We start from the raw sequence: 23059 nt of genomic DNA, 5'->3' as shown, positions 1-23059 counted from the left end.
TAGGATTTCGATGATCAGTAATTTACATAATTTCATTAAAAAGAAAAAAAAAGGAGTTCTATAACAAATTATAAACTTTTATTGATATAAAAAAATCTTAAATTACATGAATGGTACTGGAAGTAGAGGTTTTCTTATTTAGTGATGATGAGTGGCAACCACCTGTAACAAATTTTTGAATTACTATAATTCAAAATTATCAGCAGATAAAGTAAAATTTTGAAATTTAATTTTTTACCGTTGGATGAGAGTCATCCGCTCTGTGAACAGAAACCTTTCTAGTGCCGTCAGGTTGAACCCAGGAGTAGCTGGTGTGAACCACATTAGCTTCCCTAACTTCATGTTGTTGCTTAACATCTCCAGTGTGACCGTCGTGTACAGCCCATTCAAAATTGTATGCTGGGTGAGTGTCGACATAATCAACTACATGATTAGCGTGGTGGGCCACGGCTACTGGGGCATGTGCTACAGCTACAGGTGCAGCAGCTACGAGTGTACGATGTCCACCTCCATAACCGCCTCCAAAGCCACCACCATAACCGCCTCCATAGCCACCACCATAACCGCCTCCATAGCCACCTCCATAACCTCCAGTGAGAAGACCTCCAACAGCGACTTCAATGGCAATAGCCAAGATTACTATCTGCATAAAAATGATGAAGCCATTAAAATGTGAAATATAATTTTTTTCATTAAAAGTGACATCTTAAAAAAATAGCATTTCGAAGAGATTAACATGGTGGTTAGCGCACTGGAAATCACGGGTGAGAATCCAGCAGCCGTCCTTTGCATTCTCTTTCTAGAAACTTCTTCCAGCTTAAAGAATTGGAGATAGTAGTTTATCCAATAATCAAACTTAACATTTTCTAGTGAATAACCCATTGTGTATGAATTATTCCCTATTTATTCTTCAGCTATCCATGTAAACTACACAATTTCCTGCCGAAGATTCAGCATTTTTACATAAAAGTATTCGTCAGTAAAGAACACTATTGACAAGCAAGCGAGTGTGGTTACGATTTGCGCATGTCTTCCCTATATATTACTTTAATATTATTGATAATTAACTGCAAATGACAGCCAATATCGATTAATTCCTTGGGCTCTTAATTTCTTTTATATTAATACGGCAATGCCGATATAAAATGTTCACTTTGTTAGTGAATGCTAGGATCCCTTTCTTGAAATGGCTAGTCGTATTCAAAGTGAACTAAGAGAATGCGCAATTTATCCAAAAGATCCTGAGCATTTTGCATAGTTTTTAAAATAAAATTTATTAACTTGTTTCGCTGAGATTCTTTAAATAAATCTGACACAAGAGTATAATTCTTTGCTTTTGATTTTTTAAATGAACAAAGACAGGGTATTGATGGAGGGCCTACATTACTGTTTTTCAGATATTTTTATGTATAAAAAGTACATCTTCGACTGCTTAAAAAAAAAAGTTAAATGATAAAATATTTTAGTGGAAAAAATAAAATTATTATGATGAAATTTACAAATTTATGTTACTAATTAATAAAATAATAAAGAACTCCATTGTTGTGAAGATTCTGTTTGATCACCTACTTCTTTGTGAGCAGAGAGTAATTAAAATTCTAGTATTTATAATTTACCATTAATAGAAAAATAATTTAACAGAATGGTTATATAACAAGTATGTGTTATATTTACTTTTTTTTGGCGTTGACAACTCGGGCATTAGTGCCTTGTTTTTAATTCATTTAATGGTATGTTTTATAGCATGATTAATTAAAAAATAAAACAAACTTGTTTTTAACTTTCCCACACCAGTGACATTAACCACATAAAAAGTAAAATAGTGGAAATAAAACAGTAATGGAATTTTAAATTATACTTTACCTTTGAGAACATTTTGTAAGGTTGTTACTATAATCCAATCACTGATGACTGACTGACTTCCTAGGTTTGCGACTCAATATTTATAGTGGCCGGGTGAAACACAATAGAGGGTAGCCCTCTCTCCTCTGGGCCCTGAAATAAAAAAGTATAAGAGGGGGCTGTAATCTGTGTATAATATATTAATATTACAATTATTACTTTTACTAAATTTTAGAATTAGAGGGAGAAACTGGCCAATAAAAAAGAAAGGAGTTGGGAATACAGTACCAATGTTAAATGTAACTAATTATTCAGGTTTCTAAATTTAAAAATAATCTGTTTCGATATTATTAAAGCAAACAAGTTTATAAAAGTAGACAGAAACCTCAGCGAACTAAGGGCTAGAGGGAGTAATTAATGAACTGATGAATATTTCTTTTAAATAAAACCTGGTTTAGTCCTTCAACACCTACTTAAAATGTGCGGCACCAATTGACACCTTTCTTTTCTCTCCTTATCCCTTTAAGACCCTGTTTTACCATTTTTTAGGAAACTAAATGAGGAAAACATTCTGTGGACCGATGTCACGCACCCAGACTAATATCACAATACCACAAATAAGAAAATCTCAAATTCGCCTGACTTTCCCTTAATGCAATTCACTAAAATTCTTCAGACTTCTTACTCTAATAAAAGATAAATAAATAGTAACAGTAACTTATATGAAATAAGAATAATTGCAAAGCTCTGATGTTAAAAAAAAAAGGGGCGACATATTCCTATTTCCCGAGTGGGACTTGTAAACTCGTGTTTCCTTGGAAAATCTTTAAATTTTCTTTTGCATTGTCAATTCTATTACTAAGATCGAAATAACTGAACGGAGGATGTGGCTTTAGCTCATGTTTTCTGTTTGTTAGAGGAACTTTATGGTGAAGGATTAACGATTTTTTGAAACGAATGGTTTAAAAGTAAAATTTTAAAATTAAATAGTAACTCTTAAAATGATTAGAAGCTGTTTTGTTGTTAGTAAAGGCAATTTATTCTGTTTACAGAAAAACGTTGTGATTTTGATTATTTCTGTTTCCTTTGTTCATTACAATTAGGTATTATTTAGTAGTGGTGTAATCATTCAATCTTTCGAACTTTGGTGTTTGCATTAGTAGTATAGATTAAGTCATAATCTATAAATATAAAAGCCAAATACCATTTGGTCACATTTCGAAATCACAAGTCAACAAACTTAAGGTCGCAGCTGACCGATAATTTTGAAAATTTTGTATCTAACCATAAAATGTAATACTAATGTTAACTATGATATATCTTATATACTTTAATGACATGTGTGTCTAATGGTTTTTTGCAGAAAATGGGAATTTCATTATTTTACGCTTAACTGCGGTAATATTGTGAAGTGTGAAAAACTATTGCCGCTTCTTCTCCACGTGTTTCTTACCTTCTTAGTTCTTTTTAGTTACATTTAAATAAAGTCCCGCAAAGGCGTCACTTTTGAATATTTAAGAACAATTTAGGCCCTAACCGCAATAAAACATTGAAAGTCTTGACTCTTTTTGAAAAAAAGTCAATTTTCTTCAGACTGAATGCTTCCTGGAAATTTAGTGCTTTATTTACTTTCCACTTTAGACTTCTGGGGAATTAGTTAAATTTTCATTTATTCCATAACCACGAGAAGATGCAAAAATAATAGCAAGCAACTAACCCTGCTTCTGTGGAGTAGAAACTTCTTTTTGAGTCTTGAAGGGACTTCCAAACCGTTGGGAAGCTTTCTACAGAGTTCTAATAGCTTTCTGACAGTTGCAACAATGACATTGCTCATCACCTAACTAGTTCTCGGTCATCAGCTTGACTGATCCCTTCACTGGCCAGAGCAAAGCAGTAAATTGTTACAATATAACCCTGAGAAGTTCTTTTCTCTTACCATTTTAAATTAAAAAGAAGAAAAAAAATAAACATGATGGGAACCTCACACAAATTTCTCTTTCTACAATGATGGAAGACATGACTTACAAAATACTTTTAATTTTTAAATTTTTTACTAAAGATTAGTTTTTTCATTGTTTAATAAAGCTATACTTACAATAAAAGCGGCATTAGTCAACTCCCCAAAATGTATGTTAGATGACTTTCTGATTAGATGTTTTAAGTAAAAGTTTATGCTTTTATGTAGTAACAAACCACCTTTTAATGTAAATCGAAGCTAATATTTTATCGAGAAAATAACGCAAAACGTGAAGGACCATTTGGAATCGCACTAATAGTTGAAGGAAATTTTCTTCAAAAGTAGATTTTTACCAGTGTCTTCAACTTCCTTAAGAAGAAAAACTAAGTAAATGCGCCCATTATAAAACAAACAAAAAAGCTGTTTTAAATGAAGGAGGCCTAACCTCACCTCTATTCCAGATTGAATTTTTTTGAAAAAAATAAATAAATAAAAGAAACTACATATCTTAAAGAATGCATGTTCTTTCTTTTCTAAACCTAAGAGGTAGATTCATTAGTTCCAAGTACGCGTCTAACGATCCTGATTTCAACACCAATTATCAGTACTCGACTCCATTACCACAAACCACGAATGCTGTGATGACTGAATTTAGAGGTTACATGACACACACAATGCTTAAAGCAAAAATAGTAAAAAATTTCGTAAAGTAGTAAAATTAAGTGAATAAAAATTAGAATAAGAGTTCTAAATATTTTGTGAATAACCTTTAATAATAATAAAGTGAAGTTTGTACTTTATACGAGGGGGCACATGAATTTAAATTTGTAATTTTCCCGCAATATAAAACTGGCGTGCTATGTCAAATAAAATCATATTATCTAATAATTAATATTATCCAATATTTACGAAGAGGGGATATCTTGCTTTGAGCAGCCAAAGCGAATGAGGCTTTCTTCTCCGACGACCCTGCTGGCCACAAAACAAAGCCCCTTAGATCTTCATCTTATCCGCCTGAATTACTCTCTACATACGACCAAACATCCGAAGTAGCCCCTTATTTAAATAAATCACAATATCTTCTTCGTTTCACAACTAGTACAACTTTTTATGGCATACCATGGACCGTTTACGTATGTATATCTTCCCTTAGATATTACCAAAGAACTTTTCTCTTCCATTCACATGTTATCCTTCGTTCTCTTTGGACATCACCCATTTTATAGAAGCATACGTCACAACTAGTCTGTTTAAGTTTTGCTCTTACACCTGGACATCAAGTGACAAACTTCTAATTCGCACATCCTGCGCGAATGAAAATATGCACATTTTAACAAATGTGATTTGATAAGTGGATAGCCAACAGTATGCGATCCGTGCTATCATTTGATTTTCGGCAGTGTCTAATTACACTCGAAGTTAGATATCTTGCAGTTCCAAAACTGTTCCTTAATCCTCATATGAAGTTCTTACCTTGAAAGAGTGTTTGGAAACTTTTTTTAAGTAAATGGTTTTTGGGTTGTCTCCTAAACGCTTATCCAGATTTCCGATCCACACAGAAAACTGGGAGCGACATACCTTGTAAAACGAAGCAAATTCTGTTATTCTTTAATACTTTTTATTCTAACTCTTAAATATCAAACATTACACATAAAACAGATTAAATATAAAGAACATAAAAGTTTCGAGTAAATTTTTCAATATAGAGCACACCCTAATTCTTTCTTAGGGAGTAAAACTTAAATAGATAAGATGCTTATTTTTGCAAAGGGGTGTTCACTTTATGTATAAAATTACAATATTATGTTAAATTATAAATTTTTATTGATATAAAAAATGATAAATAAAATTACATGAAAAATGATTCAGTCAATGTGACTGGAAGAGGTGTTGACTACTGGTATTCTTAATGATGATAAAATGACTTGACGACCGGCGTGGCAACTACGGTCTTAACTACCTGAAGACAAACATTTTATTATTTTCAAGCCTATAAACTATGTTTGTAGTTAAATTAATAAAAGGCTTAATAACTTACAGTAGGGTGAGCATTATGTTGTCTGTGGACAACAGCGTTGAAACCGTTGTGTGGGTCAGCGGTGTATTCTACAACTCTCTTGGAACCGTCAGGTTCAACCAAGGAGTAGCTTCCGTGGACGACATCGCCTTTTCTAGTCTCATGTTGCTCCTTAACATCACCAGTATGACCATCGTGTACAGCGTATTCAAAGTTGTATTCTGGATGAGGGTCTACATAGTCAACTACATGTTTAGTGTGGTGGGCCACAGCTACTGGGGCATGAGCTACAGCTACATGAGCTACTGGAGCGTGAGCTACATGAGACACTGGTGCTACGAGTGTATGATGTCCACTTCCATAGCCGCCTCCAAAGCCACCATAGCCGCCTCCAAAGCCACCATAGCCGCCTCCAAAGCCACCATAGCCGCTTCCAAAGCCACCTCCATAACCTCCAGTGAGAAGGCCTCCCACAACTACTTCAAGGGCGACTGCCAAGATTACTATCTGTAAAAATTGTGCAGTTATTTAAATATGTATGAATAAAAATATTATCTTTGACTGAAATACATTATTATTATATTAATACGGTAATATTAGTGCAATTAGCTAGATAATATTTTAATTTCCGCTAAAATTCGAATACAATGAGAGTAATTCCTATGAATATTTCACGTTATATTTTCTTTTATTACTTCTCTTAAACAATTAAGATAGCATCTCAGGGTAGTTTGTTAGAGATGAAATTAAATTTTTTAAAACAAAGAAATTTAACTTTTAATAATTTTTAATTGAGTGGTATTAATTAACAGAAATGATATCAATACAGATTCAGTACTTATTTCAAATTCTAGGCTTAAAACTTTACTAATTTCTTCCAGATCAACAACTACCGACGTAAAAAAATTTCTACGAAGGCGAAGTTTTGTTTTAAAATACCTTCTCTCACTAATAGAAAGAGAGGAAGTAAAAATATCAGCATTTTACAGAATAGTTGTGAAAGAATTAACTAATTAATTTCAATTGAAGTGTTAATTATTGTCATTAATTTTATTAACATAATGGATTTTATAATTTCAGTTCATTCGAATATCTAGTTTATTTATTTCTCTCACATTTGAATTCTAACTGATCGAAAAACAAAAATTAAAAATGCTGCAAATATATAAGTAAAAGAAACTTAAAATGATAATTTACCTTCGAAAACATTTTTAGCAAGATTGTAATTATTATCCTGTCACAGAACGACTGCTGATTTCCTAGGTTTGCATCTGATTATTTATACAGCCGAGAGTAGTACTTGTACAGGGTAGCCCTCTCCCGGCAGGGTGCCGATATAAAAAAAACTAAAAGGGGGAAGAAAAAATTGTAGAAATTATTTTATAATAATAAAAATAATACTTTTACTAAATTATTGGATTAGAGGGAGAAACTGGACAGAAAACAGAATGGAGTTTGAAATGTAATGTAGTTTTGTAAATTGGTAAATAATACAGGTTTCTGTATTAAAAAGTTAAAATAAACAGGAATTTAAAAGTGGTCTTGAACGTGGGGCAACCAGATGGCATGGATTAGTAAGCTGATTCAATTATCATAACAATATTGAAAAATAGCATCGTTCGCCCACTCGTTTGCAAATATTGATTAATATTAATTGCGTTTAATGACTTAAAGAAGAAGTGCGTTATCTCGTAACTTGTTCGCATGTAATTTTTATGAACTATTCTTTAAAAAAAAGCCTAAATGATGTTTAGGTTCCTCAACTTCTAGTAAATCCGGAAATCTGAATTGAATAAAACATATTTTCATGGTATTTATGTTTTTTTTGTTTAGCAGCTGGATTCAAACCCAGAATCTTCCCGTTGGAATCCAGTATTCCCTAACCAGTGGCCTAATCCCTTCCCTTGAAAAATTATTATCCTAAAATTGCACTGATTATAAAGGAATATAAAGGTTGACAAATCTAATTTGATGGAATTCGTAATGAATAAAATACTTTCTTTTTGTTTGTTAAATTATCATCTTAAATTACAAAAACAAAACAGGTACTGCAGTACTTCGAGTTAACGTTTTCTTGTATTTAATAAATATATTTACTTTTTCCTTTAGTTAAAGTAAAATAAGAAGTGCTTTGCCGGCCTCTTGCATTTAACTGCAGGTGCACCAACAGCAAGAATAACAATAATAACAATAACAATAACAATAATGAAGGGCAGGTCGCCTGCACACAATCACCCATAACCAATGATTCGGGTATCAGCAACTGTCGAGCGACTTTTTCCTCTTCTTCTTCCAGCATTTTAATTGAAATCCTTATCTGAAAATTAATTTTTAGATAGATGAGAACTTAGCCCTAAAGTTGGACTTACTTCGTATGTAAATAATATGCAATAATATAATCGGTTTCTAGCAGTACACTATCTTTACTCTATCATTAATAACAAATTAACTTGTTTAGGAACTTCATTTCCCAATTGAAACAAAACTTTCTCTGAAAACTAATTATTAGTAACAACCAATTCATTTAAGAAGATGTAAAAAGAGAAAAATAATTCTGCGTATATAAAAATGTTGCAAAATTAATTTCAAAGAATTAAATAAGATGTACATAACATCTTAGTTAATTCCGTAGAAAAAAAGATTTTTTTTACTACTCACACACATCCATGGTCATTATGCCTTAACACTGGAATTAACGAAGTTGACAGAACACCAATTAAGACATTCTTGTGTAGTATAGCCTTTTTTGTTTTGTTTTTAAACCTGACCTATGATTTTTTGTTGTAATTCTTGTTTTCGATTATTAGTAACTACCTTATCTTCTGTAAATATATTTGGGCATTTTTAGGATAGTTAATTTTCTTTTACTGCTTTTTTTTTCTTAAATTTGTAACACGTAATCACCCATACAACAGATTTATCTTATTTGAAGATAAATATTGAAGCATAATGTTTCCTCTATTTCATGGCCATATATGGTGGGAGGACTTTCCCCAAATTTGGATGTACGATGTGGGTATTCCTCAATTTTTTCTTCTGCTTTTGCTCTCTGTGACTGATCTTTCTTGGATTGTCTAGCACAAACAGCGCACTTCCCCTGAATAGATCATGAAAGCAATTTGAAAATGCTAAGCCAGAAAAATGATTCGCGATAGCATGCACCATTTCCTAGCTTTACTCAATCACTTCTCTCACAACCCTCTTCAGCTGCTTAAATTCTGCCTAAAATGCAATTCGCTATAGTACCAGTTATGTCTTAGTGGGACAGCGCTGAATAAGCTCGTCTGATTGAATAATAAAGCAACTACTTAGCTTCAACTACTAAGCTCTTCTATTTACAACGGATTGAGTGCTTCGTCCGGCCTTTGCTTTGTTGTACTGCTCAGAAATAAGGGATAATAAATATACGATTGTTGTACTGTACAGGTTCTCTTGTGTAGAATAAAAAGTAATTTAAAAAAAAACTTTTTTTTCTTCTATTCAAGAGAAAAATGACCAAAACTCTAAATAAAACTGAAATATAACCTTGCTATTATTGTTTACTGGATCGGTCTTGCAACCCGAAAGAGGGAAAAAGAGCTAAAAAAATAAATAAATAATAATACTAGGCCCACCGTGAAACTATTAGCTATATGTTTGAAAGTAACTGTAATTCATACAGTAATCTGTGTCAAGAGTACTCTAACCTTGAGCTGCTAAAAACCGTCTATGTTAAAGATCTACATCTTAAGAAAGAAAATGATAGAACCAATTAACAAATTATAAAATACTAGCGGTATTTTAATTATGTAAATTTTTGATTAATTGAAGAGGCTTATTTTCTTTCTTCATTTCGTTTAATTAAATCATTATCAAAAGGAAGGAAATTAATTGTTTTCTATATTATTTCCCTTTTTAAATAAAAATTAACCCTCCTATCAATATGTTCAAAGTAACCAGCAAAACAAATGAATTACCTTAACAAAAACTTACAGTTTAAAAAGTTAAGTATAAGGGTTGATTAAACGCCAAAAGGTACACAAATCAGCAAGTACCCAACATTTCATTAATACTTCATTGATATTATTTAAGTAATTTTACCGCATTAATTTTCATTAATATTTTTTAAGAATTTATTAGATGTCACATACCCTTATGCTGGCCATTTTCATCTACAAAATATTTGTTCAAGTAGCACACCATTTAACTTAGATTGACTGTAATATCTATTTATCTATAATAATCAAACTATTAATTACAGGTGAAAAAGAAAACGTTATAAAAATAAAAAAATATGAGGCTTAAAAATTCAAAAAATTTTTTAAAAAATGCTTACACCAACATACATCAATGATTTTGTTTATTTATTTTTATTTTTAAATAAAAATCGTCGGTTTAAGTTCATTCTTCGATTAAAGTAATTGTTATTTTATGTAGTAGTCAATCTGGCTTTATCGTAAATAATATAGTTGTCTTCAATTACATTCTCCATCTAGGTGTTCTTCCCACAATGTTGTGTATATGTAATATAAAGTAAATAAGATATGCATATTTTTAGGACAGCTAATTATTCCAGTATTTTACTATAAGTAAAATTAGGGGAACTAAATTAAATTACAATTGAGAAATGAATAAATAATTTTGAATAATCTACTTGTTATTAACTGTGTGTAATTGTGCTCACGAATATTTCGGTAAGACGAATTCAAGACTGAAATATTGTTTTAAATCCTCCGTGATTCAAATTTAAACAGTAGCCGACTCTAAATTTGTCTTTTTCTAATTTAACATGCATGTATATGTGACAACTTCAGAATAAAGGGCACATTAAAGAGAAATCAGAAGAATAATTTGGAATAGAGTTAAAATAAAGTACCTATTTATACGAAGATATAATATATTTTATCACAATTATAACTATTATGAATGAACTGGCCAGCATAAGGGTATGTGACATCTAATAAATTCTTAAAAAATATTAATGAAAATTAATGCGGTAAAATTACTTAAATAATATCAATGAAGTATTAATGAAATGTTGGGTACTTGCTGATTTGTGTACCTTTTGGCGTTTAATCAACCCTTATACTTAACTTTTTAAACTGTAAGTTTTTGTTAAGGAGATTTTTGTACCTTTTGGATAGATTTTCCTTTTTGTCTATTAGCAAAGTTACGCCTGCTTTACAGATTTTTTTAAAATTTGGAATAAGCTATTCTATCATTATAACCTGATAAGGTGTTAAATCGGAACCGTAATTACCACTAGAGAGATCTTTTTAAAGAATGGTTATAGTTGCGGTCCCCAAACCATCCGCAATAACCATTTTTTGGAGAAAGCGTTTTGAATAAAATAGGAAGGTATTTGTACGTAAATAGCAAAATTAAACTGCGATTTCAGTACTTCCTTTTAAGAGGAGCAAGAAAAATAAACTGCGATTACAGTACTTCTCCCTAAAAGGCAAAGATTTTGAATCGAACGACAATTCATTGATGTAAATCGGTTCACTCATTGATAATTTTAACGATTGCAGTACTTCCTCTTTAGTAGGTGTAAGAGCATGATGGCACTTCACAGCCACGTAGAGGAGCTTTAATCACTTCTTCGTGCTAAATTTTATCAAAATCGGACTAAGCTTTGTAGAAATATTGGTAATAATAGTTTTAGAAAGGGCCTTATTTGGGTGGGGCGAACTCCCCTCCTTATGAGGCATAGCGTCGAGACTTTTAAAGTACAAATCTGTACAAAATTTCGATTCGAATGACACTTCATTCATGAAAATCGGTTCACGTGTCGATAATTTGAAACGATTGCTATACTTCCCCTTAACAAGTGTAAGAGCAGATCGTCGCTTTATTGTTAGGTAGGGGAGCCCTAACCCTATCATCCTACCAAATTTTATCAAAATCGGGCCAAGATTTACAGAGTAATTAGTAATAATAATTTTGGAGGGGGCCTTACATAAAGGGGGCTAACTCCTCTCCCATTCGATGCACAGGGCCGAGACCCCCAAAAGGCACATCTACATAAAATTCCCAATCGAATGACACCTCATTCATGAAAATCGGTTCACGCGTTTAGGCGCTACGTTGTTTACAAAAAAGGTAACAACAAGAACAACAAGAAGAAGAACAAGAACAAGAACATTTTTTGAAAAAGCGGTTTTTGCTCATTTTCGGCAACTTTTTTCTCGAAACCTATTAGATCTGGGTGGTTGCAAAAAAATTACAGTTATGGAGGAGGGTTCGGAGTAAGATTTAAAGAAAATTTGGGAATTTTATCTTTTATAGAAAAAGAGAAAAAAATTGTCAAAGTTGGGTGTTTTTCAACGTTACGCTTTTTCGTGCAGTTTTTGATGGTCAACCCTTACACAACTGTCCTACCGGACAGTTTTAATAAATAACTCTATTTTAAGAAAAAATTAAGAACGAAAATCAAGTATTGTCATATTTGTTTCCTTTCGGGACTAACATAAATCATTATTACAAATAAAATGTTAAACAAAATTGTAAAAACATTAATAATAATTCAAATAAAATTGCAATAATTACGAAACATTTTTCATTATGGCTATTTCAATACTTTTACTTCTTAAATACCAGTCAAGTTTCCTTAGTCCATACACAATGAATAACACAGTAAAGACCGGTCTTACAATAAGCTAACATACTCAAAATTATATTTAGAAAAAAAGACAATTTAAGTAACTTAAGAAGTCCACCACAGCAATCTTCAAAAATTATATTATATTAATTTTTAATAACTATGAGCCAAAACATAGTAATTTCACGTCACTTTTGTATAAAATATATTAGCAGTGAAAAGTAAAAGATTCTCTCATTGGTTTCATAAACTTTTTGGAGGTATTACCTTCGAAAGATAGACGAGAGCATCTTGAGACTCAAGATCTCGGGAAATTGTCACCAAATCTCATTCCTCGCCCAGTTTCTGATGAAATAACAATGTCAAAAAAGGTATTATTGCCATCATATTAAGTAATAGAGCGTTGTAAAAAGAAGTAATCAATTTCTTTAAAAAATCATGGCACTTCTATAAAAAAACAATGTAATAAGATGATAGAAGATTTGCTGGCAAAATAATAGAAGTAGCTTCGTCAATGCTTGAATCGCGGATAAACAACATTGCTTGTTGGTCAAACAGGACAAATAAGTTGATAAAAGTTGATGGCTACAAACTGCTAAAAACGAAGTAGAATACATTATAAAAGACCCAACCTTATCCAGCAGTTTTTGTTCATGTTAAATAGGCTATAATCTCCTAGCCCAGGGGTCGGCAACCCACGGCTCGCGAGCCGCATGCGGCTCTTTTAACCAAATTTTGTGGCTCTTCAGCCTGTCTAAAATATACGTATTGTATATTTCAATTTTATCGAAACAAATGAAAATTTCATTTATTAAAGTAAAGATATTTTTTCAAAAAGAATTTTAAATGTGATGGGTTTGAAATTGAATAGAATTATATTAAAATACAGTACGTAATTATATAGTACTGCCGCCATTTTCATTCAAACACAGGTTTAGTTATTATTTATTTGTTTATTTACTTTGCAATATGTGAAAATAAATATATAAAACATTTAAACGTTATTGAATATCATAAAATAATAATTTGTGAATACAAATGATCTACTACAACTTTTTACACTATCATCCTTGCGGCTCTTGGTAAGATTAATTAAAATTATTTAAGAAGAAATGGCTCTCTACTTGAAATAGGTTGCCGACCCCTGTCCTAGCCTTCGGTTAAGAATATGAAGGTATCTTACTTGCTTTTTATCCCCCAACAGACTAGACTTACTCCATGGGCCACACAATTGGTTTCAGTCTTTGGAACAGTTTCTTTGCAAGAGATAATTAAAAAAATAACTTCACCGAAGTTGAAACTGCTGCATGAGCATTTTCTAACCCTGAATCAAAAGAATGATATCAGTAAGGAATAGGTTTTTTAAAAAGACAAATTTAAACTTTTATAAAATCATTTTTTGATTTTTGAAAATACATATAAATGTTAACCCGTAAATGTCTTCCAAAAAATAATAAATGTGGGCTGAAAGTTTTTCTGTATTAAGGTTTTAATAATTTAATTTGGTGTATATTCTAATTACAAAACTGTCACCCAATTTTTCCTATCCATATTCAAGTTCGAAAATTAGCTACGCTCACAATATTTCCTTTAAGAGTTAAAAGAGAAAGTACAAACTATGCTGTCCATTCAACTTGATCTGCGAAGTGGAACAAATGCATTGCATTTAGAGTTAGCACAAGCTGTGAATGGCTCAAGTTTAAAGTTATAAAACAGGTTTTGTGACTGAATGCTTACTGACAATAAAAAAAAAGTAGTATTTGTTAATGAAATATTATGTAGGTATTTTATGTAATTATACCCAAACATTTGGATTAAAAAGCAATAAAATTTAGGAAATTATATTTTTTCGTATCGGATTAATTGCTATACATTATTTTGGATAAATCATAGCTCTTGAAAAAGTTTGATTAAGAATCACTTGAAAGAACAAAGCAATTTTAAGAATTGTGGTGCCTTAAAAAGCGGGGCTCTGTAAATGAAATTATGCTGCAGTATCTGACATTCATAAAGTATCATAATTTGTCTTCTGAAGCATTAAAATAAAAACTATTTCTTCTTACCAGTTTCTTTTTCTGTAATATATCATTTTGATTGTCAAACGTCCTTCAAATATTTAATATTAATTCAATTTTAAAAAAGACTTTTACATTAATTTAGAAGAGCGGGATTTTTTAATTATTATTATTTATTTTTGAAAAGGATACTAAATTTTACTTTTTATATGGTTTGCCACGGCATACGCTAGTGAGAAGTGAGAGCTGTCTTCGGAAATAAATATTACATGTATCGCCGCAGATATTGAGCTTCGTTACTTTAGCAGATTGTGATGGGCAGGAGACAGGCTTGGATGCATAAGGAACACATCCCGAGAAATCTTGATTACTTGAAAAGAATATTAGAAGAGAAGTGGTACATGGTATGAAGAACTGGGCACCCTAGATTGAGATACGTTTAAAAGGTATAAACTCTTAGAAATCGTGCGTTCCTTGTACCAAAAATTTAAATTTACGCATTCTCTATAAAGGGCAGAATCATATTGTACAATGCAGTGTCACTTTAAAAGAAAATTCAACATTGCTTGTGCCTAGAACTCTCCAAAAATAATTTGTTTCTGATAAAATAAGAAAAATTCTATGAATGTATATAAAGTCAAATCTACTGTAACATAAAAAATTCTACTAGGTTTCCTAGAATATGAGTTTTATTCATAATTCAGTCTTCTCTTAAGTTACAGTATGCTATTAGACGTGAGTGGAACGTACAACTCCAGCTTGACCGAAGGTATTCTCAAGAAATCCGTTTCAACTACCTCTGAAAGGCTCTCATCATTGTACAGGGTTGTTCGGATGGAATAATTTGGGGAGAGGACAGAGGAGCGCGTTTAATAATGAATAATGAGACGTGATAAGGTTTATTATGTAATAAAAAGGTTGGCTAGAGAAACAATTTTTTACCTAGTATGAAACTATCCGACCGACTTTCGGAACACATTTGATGCGTTTCTTCACTAACAACGGAAAGTGTAAAACCAGAAAATATTTTGTTCACGCCTTCAAAAATAAATGTAAATAAACTGATAAATTAAGATTCCAGCGAGCTTAGTATTTATTATTATTATTATTTTTTTTTAAATATTTCGAGTTTGAAAAATATTTATGATTTAAATCGTTAGAAACATTCGTGTGAGAAAGTTGTGACTATTCACACTGGATTTTGTAGAACATGTGGTTCGGACCGCAGTGTCTTATAATTTCTGGCTGGTTTTGCATTTTCACTGACTAACCGAGGAACATCTTTCAGTTGATAAATCATTTACTGATGACATCAAAGAGAAACGGTCGGGACATTGACAGAAATGAAGAATAATGCTCTCTGATCTTTTTCATATGATTTACTCGTGGGCAAAGCCCCCTATAAAATAGCCAGAGAAAGAATTCTAAGATTTAAAACAGAATCGTTTCTTAAAGATGAGTGAATCACTGAGTTGACATACTGACAGAAAGGATTGTAACAAACTAATTAGTATCTAATGAAATAATAATTGAGTATTAATAAGGAAAGAAACAGCCATTAATGTGACAACAACCGAGGTGCATGTTAACAAGAAGATTGGACGATAAACAACAGTGAAAGGGAGACTGCATGTTGACCGCAGGACGTACAGCGGTGACCCTCCCCTCTCAAGTTACACATCATACCTCTATGGTGATGTCGAGCTCTACAACAACTCTGCTCTCAGAACTATATATATAGATGGAGAGGCCACCATTGTCTTCAGTATATACACAACAGTATTGTATCCACACAATACACTTCAATTAGCTAGTCCTGACTCCTTGTAAACTGCAATCAACCTGCCCAACAGAGAATATTGTGCACCCGTAAATATGGCTACTAAAGTAAGTTTCATAGTTAATTTTGATTAGTAATAAATCAATGAATTTAGAATTCAGGAAATCAGTGGTTTTACCAATTTTAATTCCTCACAAGCAGCAGTACCTTTTGCCCTTGCGCCATTTTTCAAATATTTTTCGTCGAAACACAAGTTTTGAAATACCTCTATATATTAAATATGATCTTAGAAAATAATAGAGATTTTGCTTTGATACATCATTTACTTCCTCAAAAGTTTCACTTCAGTAATTTGTGCAATTATACTACCCTTTGTAATATTATGGTTCGTTAAAATTCGTTTAGAGCCCTAAAATTTGAAAAAAGATTAATCATAATCTTGAATGCTACTTTTGGAATAAATTTAAGCGTTTTTAAACTTTTTTCTGAAAATCCTCCATTACACCCTAAAATTGTTGCATTAAACGCTCAGTACCAAACTAAGGTATCAATTTCGTTCGAGTAATTTTTCTTAAAAAAGTTTTTTTTGGAGGATAATAGAATAATTTTTGAAAACTGTGCTTAAAATTGAATAACAATTAGAAGTCTGCCGTAAGAACTTCATAACTTTTACATTAATATATATTTTTTAAATCTGTTTCAGGGCTTTTCCGTGGGAGGGGTTGGGTCAAGCTTCTCCGTAAGGTTACATTTCAGAGTAATGTTCGGTTTACAAATCTATAATGTTAGTGAAATAAATATGGCTCAAATATTTCGGTTTGAAGAACGTTTATGAGTTAAAACGATGCAGGGATATACACACCACATTCCACAAAATAAAAAAATAAAAAACTAATTTAAAACTTTAATCAGCTACATTTGTGCGTGACTTAAACTTAATGGTAACAGAGCGATTGAAAGCGCAGACCCCTAAGCTTATTTTGTGCCAGGTTTACTTTGCGATTTCGAGCTTGGCAATATTTAATGTGGTAGTTGTTAAAGCCCTTAAATAATGTCGGTGGTGAACATTACTTTTTTCGTTAGTTTACGAATTATTCTTAATATAACACGCATAATATAAATTATAAATACTTTTTTAAAACTATTTTAAAGAATTATATAAATTTCAAACAATTATAATGATTAAATAATTAAAAAAGAAAACATCGAATGTGTGTAACTTATTAGATACTTTTTGTCCTTTTTTTGATTCCCCTTTTGAAGTCTCTAGGTTCATTACATCTTCTACTTTCAGAAATTTAAAATATTTTACGTTCGGTACTACAACATTATCAAGGGGTTGTTAAACACTGACCAATGATTCAAGAGATATAAGATTAAAAATAAATCAATATTTTATATTATAAAAGATTTTACACTATAAAATATTTTATGTTTTATTTATCATTATGCAAACTTAGGACACAATTATTGGATAACTTAGTGCACAATTGTACTATGCATTTAAGAGCATATTCGGAGAAAGGATTGTTAAAGTATCCAAACAATAGCAATAAAAGTTTTCTACAATATATACTACACATACCTATATATGAATCCTAGAAAGCACAAGCTGGATTAATCTTCCGGTGATTGATATAAAAAGATTCTTGGAAATTTTTTTCTTAACAAGTTGATTGAAAAGTTCAAGGCAGTAATAATAATAGTTTCCAAATTATAATGGTAAAATTACATTTTCCTTTAACAGCTGAATTCTTTCCGTATAATCGTGAAAGCAACTTAAATTGATATTAAGAATTTAGTCTTCAAGAAGCACGAACCTTGTTATATTCCAAATTCAGTGAATTTTTTAATCAAAAATTTGTATTAACATCTATGAACTAATAACAACATTAATTTCGATAATGAACGATTTTTAACGTTTGGACAAAATTAAAACACGAATAATTTTTTTTTTTTTTTTGTGTTATAGGTGATCTTACTTCTGAGTATAGCTTTGGGATCAACAATGGCAGGATTATATGATGGTGTGGGCTACGACGCAGGTCATGGAGGCCTGGAGTACGGCCTTGCAGGCGGACTCGGAGGTCACGGGTACGGCCTTGCAGGTGACCTCGGCGGTCACGGAGGTCTGGCATACGGCGGATACGCTGCCGCACCGTTGGCTGTTGCTCATGCTGCGCCAGCAGTTGCTGCTGCACCGGTTACTTTGGCTCATGCAGCTCCTGCAGTAGCCGTAGCTGGACACGCTAAACAGGTGCTCGATTATGTAGACCCACATCCATCTTACAAATTCGAATATGCTGTACACGATGCCCACACTGGAGATGTCAAGAGCCAATCCGAAGCAAGAGAAGGTGATGTAGTCCATGGTAGCTACTCCTTGGTTGAACCTGACGGTTCCAAAAGGGTTGTCGAATACACCGCTGATCCACACCGCGGTTTCAACGCTGTTGTCCATAGGACACCAAATACACATCCCGCGGTAAAATATTATACTAACTGAACATAAACTATAATATTATTAATCTACTTATTGATTGATCTATTTTAACTATTATTCTCAGGTAGTACAAAAAGTCGCTGTAGCTGCCGCGCCCGTCGCAGTGAAAGCCCCATTTCTGCCTCACTACTAAATAATGATATATTTATCTCATTGTTCCACATCATCACAAATAGTCATTTACATGTAAATATGGACACATTCAATTCTTGTTTTTATTTTCTTCGTTTTTATATTCATCAATAAAACATTTCTTCTACACAAATTTTTAATTTTTTTTATCATTATTTGATTTTACATTTCACTTTAGAGAACTATGATAGCGCATTTGATTTCGCAAGAGATTCAACCACTTTATTGTTTGTGATGTCGTAAAAAGCTAAAGTGCAACGAATTGGATAATCCTACAATTAATAGACTTCTTAGTTCCAACACGAGAAGAAGATGGCTTTAAGTTCTCAAGTTAGAAGCGAGAATCGGTAAATAAATTGTAACGTGCTACCGAGTTTAATATTCGACATTGCGTTAATATTTAGAGTTCAATCAACTTATATTATCCAGAGCCCTCCTATAATGTCTCTTACAGGCAAAGATGTGTTGTTTACTGGGTTAGATAGGTATCGAACCCAATAAAGAACAAAGAAGGTCTAGAACTTGGATTTTATTTATAGCTAATGTGAGAAATTTATAGTAAGTATTTTACATTTGCTAGACACATAATTTGGTTGTTGAAGGTAAGCCTGCCTGAAGTCTAATTTTTGTTTATTTCTAAATCATAAATGTTAATTTTTAACATCCACTTCAAGTATTTGGCATACGCCAAACCTAAAACTTTCGAAAAAGTAAACAAAATACATACTGCTCGGCCAATTCGATGGGCAATATTGCTAATGTGGTTAGGTCCGCAGTGCTGGAGAACAGCTCTGATTTTATGCGTCGTATTACGCATTTTTATTGTATCCCAGACAGGTTTGGAACTTTCATCTGCTTCAGAGGTAGGATAATTTGTTTGGAGAGGAGAATCCAACTGTTTCCATTTTACAATATAAACAATAACTGTAGAATAAAAAAAAAAGAGTCAAAAATTAACTTAAATAATTCAACAGAAATTTTAATTTCAAAAACATTTTATAGAAGTAACTTTTTTTCTATAACATAATTAATTAAGTGAACTTACCAAAAACACTTTTTTATTTGATGTGTAATACCTTTAATTCTAGATGCTCCGAGTTCTTATGTGTGTGAGTTGGCACAATTTGAGCAATGATTGGTTACATTAGGCGGAATGAATAATCAACAATTACCTCCATAGAATTTCCTTTAAAAAAAACATAATAGAATGGTAAACTATTAACAAAAAAGAAAATAAAACTATTTTAATGAGGAACTAGATCCTGATTAGTTAGGTTGGAGTTTAGATTAATTTGTCTCGTTTAGTAATGTTATCATTACAAAATAAGACCTTCTGTTAAAGGATTTGTATGGCGCAATATAACTTTCCAATTAAGAACGAAATAATGTCACCTAAGACTAAATATATTTCCAATTTCAACTCATTTATTTTTGCTGTAAAGTGAGTGAGAAAAAACTGATGCCAAATGGTGGCCTAGTTTTTAATTACAGTTAACTATCTCCATGTCGTAATTTATATTTATTTATCTGATCAAAAAATTAACAAAAGAATGATTAAAATCATTCCATGAGTGCGACATGAAGTCAGCAGGTAGATAGTAGTTCAACACCTGCGTGTAATGCGGTTTAGTATAACACAGTTCATCCTTTAATAAACTACACTATCTTAGAATACTATGGTTGCTGTGGCGTCTAAACAAGTGATTTCCACTCACCGACGTTAAAAAAATCTGTGCGTTTTTATTAAATAAAATAATTATACATATATGTATACATAATTTAATAAAATATTTATAATTATAAAATAATTTGTTCACATGAATTCAAATATATATATATATATATCCATATCGCTTTTCTTTTTTTTTAAACTTGAATCTATCTGTTAGCAAATAATTTGAAGCTCTTCCGGATAACAGCTATCCATAGAGCTGAAATTAAGGTAAGATAGAAGCCAAAGTTCCAATCTTGATAGAAGACATTTGCTTTGTTTTGTTAAAAGAGAACTTTTTTGATTAACCAAAGAGAGATAATTTTTTAAGCTAAAACGGCAGGTACGAGTTTTACATGAGTACCATAGAATTGGAAGTAGGATCGTCAGCATTCCCTTCGAAGAATCACTTCGTCACAGCAACATTTTTTTTTCTCTAATATTTCTATTCTAGCAAAGCTTGTTGGTCGAATGTATTGTTTTTGTTTGCATAAAAAGTTGACCTTAATCGACTTTTAACTACAAATAATAATTCTTGTAATGAAGCTTGGGTTTTGAAAACATTGAATGTAGATTAAATTCGGCCACATCCTTGGTATAAAAGCGATAATGGTACAAAAAGACTATCACCTTTATTCTTTCTAATTTTTGTCCCCTTTTACAGATATTTGCACACAAGATCACGTCGCTGATTTTTGTTTTTCCTTCTCGTATTTATTAAACCTTAAAAGATGTTATTTCCCTATACGCCAAGATTTTAGCAGATCAGACACGATCGTCAATCATCAGCTCGGCACATCCTGCTCATTATTCCACTTGAAACACCTTTTTCTCTTCAAAGTCGAGTACAACCCTGATTGTGAGATCAACAGAAGAGAGTAACAAGATGTTATCATCACAGTGAATCTGTTATAAATGAATACTTTCATGATTAACAGTCACATAACTGATAAAAAAACAAGTGGATCAAATAATTACTCGGGCCTCCAACAATTAACTGATATGACTAAGCAGAAAAAAATGCAAACACCTTTTCATTAACTAAACATAACAAATCATTATGTTAAGCTATGTTTATCAAAACAGATTTGAAAGTTAATAAGGCTGTTAACTATTTATTAATTGAACTAAACTTAATGGACAATGTAAATACTGATGAGCGTTGCAAGAAGTGTAATTACTTTGCTCTTGAAATTAAGAACTTTGAATGAGATAACCCATCTCTTAATAAAGTACATGGTGCAGGATATCTACAATCTTATAGATAAAATAAGTTTACATCATACTCTACAAAACGAAAACATTATTATCATTTGAAATCTTAAAATACTAATTTCCTCACAACTGTACGCTAAATTGCAGCAGCAATTAAAAAAAAAAAAAGATTGAAGGTAAAATTTATTTATAGAATATTCATAAACTAAATATATTTTTATAGATGTGTTTACCCATTTGTTGACCTTTTTTTCTTCTGCTGTATGTTTTGAACTCAAATTGTTATATTAGGTTTTGATTACAATGGAGACGATAGTTGCATTCTTGATTACTATGGATTATGTGTTGGTTTAATTATTGCTTACTTTTCTGTAATTAATTGCGTTTGTATGAACATGAATCTTGTCTGATATATATCATTTGTTTTTTACTTTACCTAGTCCATAATCCTAGGATTGTTGGATGGGAGCGTGGAATGCTGAAGTATTTCGTAATGTTTCTTTCTTTTCTACCGAATTCGCAAAGCCAGTTGTATCTGCAGTCTCAAGCCAAACTTCAAATCCAGGCGTACTATCTCTTCTGATCTCTTTCCTAATTACTAATTCATTAGAATATAAGTTTCTAAAATAGTAAAAGATCCTTTATTTCATTAAAATCCCTAAGTTTAATAAATTTTCAACAAATCTGCCAGATCGATACCGTTTTTAATGTTCTTAATATTATTAATGAGGCTAGGTCGAAACAGTTTCTTAAAAATAATAAAATACAACTTTAGAGATACCTCTACCATGGTTTTTCTCTTACTCCTTGAGAGAACAATGTGCTATAATCGGCACATTTTATTTTGAGTTTCTCTAGCGGAAATATCCCTTTTGACGACCATAGAGTATGACAAGTGTGTGAAGTTCTCACAAGTAAGTAAGTGTGGGTGTGTGTATTATGAATTAATAATAATTGCAAAAAAGGGCAATAACTCAAATAAACCTTGGATAAGCTAATGTCTCATTTTATAACCATTCACTTTTGTCAAATTGCTTCAAATAATAATAATAATTTTTTTTTTAATTGTTAATGATTGCAGCATCAGTAACTGGTTTACGCCTACATTCTTGTTAACAACCATCGAACGAAAAACTGTCTCATGAGCAATAATTTGAAAACTAATTTAGTCACGCACGTGTCGATATAAGTTCTGGTTCCTGTTCATATTACTAGTTTCGGAGTTTGTTCAGATCAACGCTTCTCTTACAATTTAGCAGGAGAATCACTCAATGATATTCCAGAAATCACCTTTCGCGGGTCACCTT

General features: G+C 31.8%; 3 protein-coding genes across 7 annotated transcripts; 1 reads left to right on the top strand and 2 right to left on the bottom strand.

Annotated features, from left to right (window-relative positions):
* Positions 1-105: 105 nt before the first annotated feature.
* On the bottom strand, positions 106-4442 carry LOC141461437 (uncharacterized). 3 transcript variants are annotated; one of them, XM_074142574.1, is made up of 5 exons: positions 3938-4442; positions 3560-3718; positions 1864-1995; positions 239-643; positions 110-162 (listed from the first exon to the last, which is right to left on the bottom strand). In XM_074142574.1, exons 3-5 carry the CDS (start codon positions 1873-1875, stop codon positions 139-141), a joined length of 441 nt encoding a protein of 146 aa, XP_073998675.1. In that variant the 5' UTR covers positions 1876-1995; positions 3560-3718; positions 3938-4442; the 3' UTR covers positions 110-138. The 3 variants fall into 3 exon arrangements, with proteins under 3 accessions (XP_073998677.1, XP_073998675.1, XP_073998676.1); XM_074142575.1 differs by lacking the exon at positions 3560-3718 and having other exon boundaries at positions 3938-4168; positions 4250-4441; XM_074142576.1 differs by lacking the exon at positions 3560-3718 and having other exon boundaries at positions 106-162.
* A 1014-nt stretch (positions 4443-5456) lies between these two features.
* Positions 5457-22343, bottom strand: LOC141461436 (larval cuticle protein A2B-like). Of its 3 annotated transcripts, none has more exons than XM_074142571.1 (9): positions 22189-22343; positions 19903-20012; positions 19554-19750; positions 16098-16253; positions 13580-13720; positions 7914-8133; positions 7014-7162; positions 5838-6323; positions 5457-5759 (listed from the first exon to the last, which is right to left on the bottom strand). In XM_074142571.1, exons 7-9 carry the CDS (start codon positions 7023-7025, stop codon positions 5706-5708), a joined length of 552 nt encoding a protein of 183 aa, XP_073998672.1. In that variant the 5' UTR covers positions 7026-7162; positions 7914-8133; positions 13580-13720; positions 16098-16253; positions 19554-19750; positions 19903-20012; positions 22189-22343; the 3' UTR covers positions 5457-5705. The 3 variants fall into 3 exon arrangements, with proteins under 3 accessions (XP_073998672.1, XP_073998674.1, XP_073998673.1); XM_074142573.1 differs by lacking the exon at positions 22189-22343 and adding an exon at positions 20219-21157 and having other exon boundaries at positions 19872-20012; XM_074142572.1 differs by lacking the exon at positions 22189-22343 and adding an exon at positions 20219-21157.
* On the top strand, positions 16161-18959 carry LOC141461434 (cuticle protein 19-like). The gene is made up of 3 exons (XM_074142556.1): positions 16161-16298; positions 18164-18676; positions 18759-18959. The coding sequence occupies exons 1-3, from the start codon at positions 16287-16289 to the stop codon at positions 18825-18827; spliced, it is 594 nt and encodes a 197-aa protein (XP_073998657.1). The 5' UTR covers positions 16161-16286; the 3' UTR covers positions 18828-18959.
* Positions 22344-23059: the final 716 nt, after the last annotated feature.

The sequence above is a fragment of the Rhodnius prolixus genome, unplaced genomic scaffold, assembly GCF_049639745.1.
Source record: "Rhodnius prolixus isolate KJV_2025 unplaced genomic scaffold, Rpr scaffold_6, whole genome shotgun sequence".
NCBI lineage: Eukaryota > Metazoa > Arthropoda > Insecta > Hemiptera > Reduviidae > Rhodnius > Rhodnius prolixus.
This window is presented reverse-complemented; position numbering and strand designations above follow the sequence as displayed.

What these genes read in the sequence shown, in the direction of transcription:
- LOC141461437 (XM_074142576.1), bottom strand. An exon ending in CGGATGACTCTCATCCAACG is followed by an intron (nt 163 to 238) that starts GTAAAAAATTAA and finishes AATTTGTTACAG; the next exon opens with GTGGTTGCCACTCATCATCA.
- LOC141461436 (XM_074142571.1), bottom strand. An exon ending in AACATAATGCTCACCCTACT is followed by an intron (nt 5,760 to 5,837) that starts GTAAGTTATTAA and finishes GTTTGTCTTCAG; the next exon opens with GTAGTTAAGACCGTAGTTGC.
- LOC141461434 (XM_074142556.1), top strand. An exon ending in CACCAAATACACATCCCGCG is followed by an intron (nt 18,677 to 18,758) that starts GTAAAATATTAT and finishes TATTATTCTCAG; the next exon opens with GTAGTACAAAAAGTCGCTGT.